The 6383-nt window shown below is 42.4% G+C and overlaps 1 protein-coding gene across 1 annotated transcript; it reads right to left on the bottom strand.

The window, feature by feature from the left end:
- Window positions 1-1948: 1948 nt before the first annotated feature.
- PCDHB1 (protocadherin beta 1) lies at window positions 1949-4411 on the bottom strand. Its single transcript, XM_027855609.1, has one exon. The coding sequence runs from the start codon at window positions 4409-4411 to the stop codon at window positions 1949-1951; it is 2463 nt and encodes an 820-aa protein (XP_027711410.1).
- Between the last annotated feature and the right edge of the window lie 1972 nt (window positions 4412-6383).

The following is a 6383-nucleotide window of genomic DNA, read 5'->3' as shown; positions in this document are numbered from 1 at the left end:
GTATCTAATTTTATAGGCCTTTCACATATTAAATTATTAATAGAGGGCTTATTTGGTCTTCTAGTAAATTCCCCCTATGTTGCTACATCATGGTGTGGAGGAGAACCTGTGTCTTTGAAGAACATACCAATTTAACATATTATTATCATCATCATCATTGTCACCATCCTCATCACTATCACCATAGCTAATTTTTATATAGTACTTACCTCACAACAAACCCATGAAGGAGTTAGTAAAAGCAGTATTTGGTCAATTTTGCAGGTGAGAAAACTGAAAGTTGTTACTTGACCATTGTGACATGGATAGTATACGTCAGAGCTAAGACTCAGATCTAGGTCTTTCCATTACCCTACTTTACTTTTCAGCACCATCTATAAGCATTTATGGAAAACTTACTATATCTTCCTGGAGAACTGCAGTTTTTTACCAGATTGAAGCTTCCCCCCAAAGATCTGGCTGTTCAAAGTAGCTTGATTGGGCCAATTGATATTTACCTCAGCTCCCTTAGAGATTCAGTCTCACTGAATATAGACATACCTGAGAAGTGGAATTATACAGGGCCTCTGCCATTGAAACATTTTTCTGCAGAATGCTCTGCTTGCCTAAGGCCTGGGCCTGGCACACTGGCAAATTTCAGGAACCAGTTTCAGAACTAGACTTCTTAAAATGAATTTTCCCAGAGACACTTTGTTTTATGAAGACTTTGAAATATAACTAATTCAACTATCCTGCAATTTTTCAAGACCTACAAATTCCATTCTTCAAGACTGCTTAGATTAAATATCTGTTCTTTCTGAAAACTTTGTTCCACCTACCAACATCTACTTGGACTCAAGAGCTTCTTTTTAATGGGAGAGTTGGTCTTATAATTTAATTTTGCTGCTGGTTTTATCTTATTTCAATGATACCTTTAATCTCTATTTGCATCTTAAATTGATCTCCTGAAGTGTGAGATTGCAAGGAAATTAACAAACAGTCTCCATGGAAAAAACATTTACAGTTTTCCTCAAGTAGACATCTTCTAAATATCTAAACAAGAAGACAGTCCTGCAGTCAAGAGAGGGAGACTTGAGATGATCCAATATAGATATGAATTTATCTTATCAAGGAAGTTAACTACAATTTAGTATGCAGAAATTTGTGCTCCACGACAAGCCATGTGCAACTTCTCACTTAGCTCTTCTGACACTTATTTCCATTTTGCTTTTCATTGCTGCTTCTATGATTTCTTCTTTTGGTATCTACCAACCATCAGATTTTCTCAGATGCTTATCCCTGATTACTATGGCTAAAGGACTCCACTAAATAGATAGCAACTGTCTCATCAATGAATCCAGAGATTTCTGGATAAGAGCAAACATGGTACTGATTTTCTGATTATCATTCTTCATCCTGGAGAGAAGGGTCCCACATAACAGAAGGATCTTCCCCAAGTTTTCTTAACCACCCACAGAAGGGCAAAAGCTAGAGAATTCTGAATAGGCTATCAGGGATTGGGAGCCTTCTGCCTGAGATATGGTCCACCTGTGGAGACATTTGAAGACTTTAAAGTAAGAAATAGAGTGTTTGGTTGCTTGGAGCCAATGGAGATAGAGCTGATCTTTTTCCAGGTTGTGCACAAGTGAAGGAATCACTCATTAATAAGCCCATCTCAGGAAGCAGAAGAAAGTCAAAGGATCCTAGTTCTCTGATATTTACAAACCATTCAGCTATTAATTCACCTCCTTAATGGGATTCTAGCTGTTGGAAGACTGGAGCTCTTAGCTCTGGAAAGCATCATCTTTTTGTTGTACTGAGAAAATCACTTGCTGTGTTCACTTCCAAGATCGATTCCAGGTTTGTTCTTTGCAGGACCTAAGGAACCAGGTGTTACACAGGATGTAGTTAAGTTGAATAGAGGCTCATTTTCACAATCTACCATTCACTTACGTCCAGTGACAAGGACTTACATGTATTCATCAGACATTCTGGGACAGCCCTCTGACCTCCTTGGGTTGTCCAGATCCAAGTTGGAGGGTAAATGGGATTCACTTTCTCCCTTATTTCTTTCTACCACACCGGAAGGAACTGGGAAGTTGGGCATGAATCGTTTGAGAAACCGGAATTCACTATTATTAGTGCCAGTAGCCGAGCCCACTTCATAAGGACAGACCCGATCCAGAGTCTCTGCACCCTGTCCATCTATCAAATGACCAGGGAAACTGCAGTCATAGTAGAAGTGCTCAGAGGTAGTAAACCGTTTTTCTCGATATTTGATCTTCTGATATATGTGAATGAGAAAGATTACAGTTACTGAAAACAGAAAGAGACAGGAAAGCACAGCCAAGGAAATGACCAGGTATTTAGTGGAGGGGTTTGTCTTCCTCTCCCGCTTGGACTGATCCCGAAGCTGTACATAAGGATCAGAGAAGCCATCCACCAGCAGAATGTTCAATGTGGCGGTGGTAGAAAGGGTAGGCTGGCCGTGATCCCGAACCACAATGACCATTTTTTGCTTCATGTGGTCTCTCTCCGATATCAGTCGCAAGGTTCTAATTTCTCCATTTTGCCGTCCCACGGAAAACAGCCCAAGGTCTGTGGCTTTGAGCAGCTCATAAGAAAGCCAGGAATTCTGACCAGAGTCCCCATCAACAGCGACCACCTTGGTCACCAAGTAACCCACCTCTGCTGCCCTGGGCACTAGGTCATTGCAAGGCGAAGTGCTATTTTGCAGCGGGTACAAGATCATTGGGAGGTTGTCGTTGACATCCAAGACAACTACTCGGACGGTGATTTGGCTGCTCAGAGGCAGGGGCCCACCATTTACAGCCTTCACTATGAATTGAAAGGCCTGGATAGCTTCGTAGTCCATGGATCTCAAAGCATAGAGCTTCCCATTGTTCGAATTAATAGAGATATAGGAGAAGACAGAGAGATCGCCACTTTCGGGAGGAAGCAGTGAATAAGCAATCTTGGCATTCTCCTCGGAATCTAGGTCGTCAGCGAGGACTTGGCCAATAAAAATTGCGGGGCTGTTGTTCTCTCTGACAGTCATGGTATAAGACGCCTCCTTAAACACAGGGGGATTATCATTAATATCGGATATCAGCACTTCGATGATCGTCTCTGTGGACAGCTTAGGAGTCCCTGTATCCATTGCTACAATGGTCAGGTTATATCCTGGCACTTTCTCGCGATCAAGGGCCCCTCCAGTGACCAGGGAGTAGGAATTTCTGAATGTCGGTTTGATGGCAAACGGGAAATCGCCTTGAAGGAAGCAGGTGATTTTCCCTCCTACTCGAACATCACGGTCTCGCACACCAAAAAGGGCCACGACAGTATTGAGTGGAGAGTCCTCTGGGATCGGGCTTGAAATGGAGGTGACCAGTACATCCGGGGCATTGTCGTTCACATCCACCACTTCCACCAGGACTTTGCTGTGAGCAGACAGCCCCCCACCATCAAGGGCTTGAACGTCAATATCATAATTCTCAACAGCTTCAAAATCCACTGGCCCTAGGAGTCGGATTTCTCCATTTTCAGAGTTGATATGGAAAGTCTGGAGAATTCCTTCTGGGTTTTGAGCCAAAGAATATGCTATTTCCCGGTTAGTGCCCTCGTCTACGTCTGTAGCGGACACTGAGATTACTAAAGAACCATTGGGACTATTCTCCAAGATCTGGGCGCGGTACACCAACCGAGAAAACTGAGGTACGTTGTCATTGACATCAAGAACCACGACGAGGATCTGAGCTGTTCCAGATTTAGCCGGGGAGCCGCCGTCCACTGCCGTGAGGGTTAAGTTGACATGGGGCTGCTCCTCTCGATCTAGGGGTTTAATAAGTACGAGTTCCGCATACTTAGGGCCGTGGCTGCGGAAACGAGTATGCAAATGAAAATAGGCGTTGGCGCTCAGAGAGTAATTCTGAAGGCCATTGAGCCCCACGTCCAAATCCTGCGCGCTCTGCAAAGGAAACCGAGAGCCCAAAGGAGTGCTTTCAGGGATCTTTAAAAGTGTCCCGTGGTTTGGGAACACTGGGGCATTGTCATTAATATCAAAAACCCTTACCTCGGCTCGGAAGGACTGCAGCGGCTCCTCCAGGACGATTTCAAAGCGCAGCACGCACGGGTCCGCTTTCCCGCACAGCTCCTCCCGGTCCAACTTCTCTTTCACAAACAGATCTCCAGTCTTACGGTGGAGTCGAAAATGCTGCTTGCTGTCATCTGAAACTAGCCGCGCCCCTCTGGCCAACAGCTCTCCGATCTCCAGCCCCAGGTCCTTGGCTACGTTGGCCACAAAGGAACCGCTCTCCATCTCTTCAGCCACCGAATACCGTACTGTGCCCGCGTCACTCTCAGACGCGCACAGAAAGAGAAGAAGGACCACTATTTGCCTGTTAGCCTGAAGTTTCCCCTGTAGAGCTGCCATCGGGCGAAGGGCGCAAGGAGAAACTGCAGCCTGGCGAAGATCTTTTTCACTCTCTCTGCGTAGCTTAGCAATGGCGTCTGTCTGCGCTGCTTTCTCCTTGATTCAACCTTGTGCCACAGCGGCCACAGGCGGTATCAGCCCAGAGATGCAAGATGTTTTTGCACACAGGTAGAGAATATTTTCATTGGACTCTTGAATTCCCTGTCCACAAGAGGTATTTATTATTAGATCTGGAGTCACTTTAAAGAGAAGCTAGGAGACTGAATGTTTATTGGGAAAGCCTCAGAACATCCGCCAGGTGGCAGCATTGCATTACATTTCGGGAGAGGTTGACGAGTCAAACTATTTTATGAAGGACTAAAGTTGTAGCAACTACTGACAGGGAAGCCGTGCTTCTAGTCAAACCAAGAAGAGCAGAGTCCACAGAGTTACTGAAATCAAGAACACTTTGGCTTCTGACCCCTCTGGAACCGAATGGGTGTTTACAAGGTCGAGGAGAAATGCAGACCAGGAACACGTTTGGTGCAGGGGCATTACGGTTCTGTTCCACTGATGGGAGTTGGAGTTGGTCAAAAAATCTGACAATGTAGAAACCACAGTTTTGAGGAGCTCAGGACGAAATATGATATCCATCTCCAGATAGAGGTGATGGGCTCAGAATGCAGATTGAAATAGATATAGATAGATAGATAGATAGATAGATAGATAGATAGATAGATAGATAGATAGATAAATAGATAGATAGATTTAGACATGGTTAATTCAGGTATTTGTTTTGCTTGACTGCATATTTCTAACGGTTTTGTTTTTCTTGCTTTGTCAATGGGTAGAGGACGAGAGGAGGGAGAAAATCCAGAACTGACAATAAATTAAAATTGAATTATAAATCTGATGGTGTCCCTTATCCTCCTTAGGAATCTCACAAAAACTTCCACAGCTGCTTACTGACTAGAAATCTGCCCAAGGTCAATAGGGATGGGGCCAGAGAACACCAAAAGAAATGATCACCTCCAGTAATGTGGAGGAAACACAATTGATTGTGTTCTCTAAAAGGTAACATACAGTGTGTGAAGCTGGCTCCTGCTTATAAAATGTCATACTTTAATATCGAGTATCTTTGCACATTGCAAATTGATTAATCAATTTCCAACCCCATTTAAGGTTGATCATTTGAAAGATGGGGAATTTTCTTTATTAAATGCATTATAATCGTATAAGTGTTACAATCAATCACAAGCTGTAGTAATATGCTTTAGTTCTGACTATCGAAAGAATCACAGACTTAAGGGTCACCTAGTTTTCTTCTTCATTTTATGGATCTAATTGCGCTCAAATCAATCTCCTAGCCCCATCTCAAATCATGTGACTTATTAGTCTATAAATTTATCATAGCCTGCATGTATTCCTTTGCACAATGAGATGTATAAATAAAAACTTATTAAAGAAATAAATTAATGTTTTGTTTTATGTCTATCATTGGTGGGATTGCACCTGCACAAGGCTTACCTGAGAAATTTGTGAAGACTTCCTATGTCTTCAGGAAGAGAGAAGTTAGAGAAGTTAGAGAAATGATCATTCTTTTCTGTTCAATATCATGATATGAGCCCCTTGAATCTAGATTGAGTCTTTTTAGTATGAACCATTTGAGTCTAGAGGGAGTCTTTTTAGCAATAGATTGATTTAAATTAAATTGTATTTCTTTATTTAAATTAAAACCATCACATCTTCAGTTTTAAATTTTACTGTTTTTTTCCAGAATTCTGTTCTTCTACTATCTCCCCTTCTTCACTTTTGATTTATTCATTAATCAATGTCCTAGAAAAAAGAAGATGTCTGATCTTGAGTGTGTTGATTTGCTGTAGCTCCATTAAGCATTTCCCACTATTGCTTTCATTTATAATGTCTTTAATTTTTCACTATATGGACCTACTTATAATGTTTCACTTCTCCTTTAGGAACACTGAAAGGGATC

Source organism: Vombatus ursinus, unplaced genomic scaffold (assembly GCF_900497805.2).
Source record: "Vombatus ursinus unplaced genomic scaffold, bare-nosed wombat genome assembly UNPS02000481.1, whole genome shotgun sequence".
NCBI classification, from domain to species: domain Eukaryota; kingdom Metazoa; phylum Chordata; class Mammalia; order Diprotodontia; family Vombatidae; genus Vombatus; species Vombatus ursinus.
The sequence above is the reverse complement of the archived record's forward strand: the minus strand, read 5'-3'. Positions and strand labels throughout refer to the sequence as shown.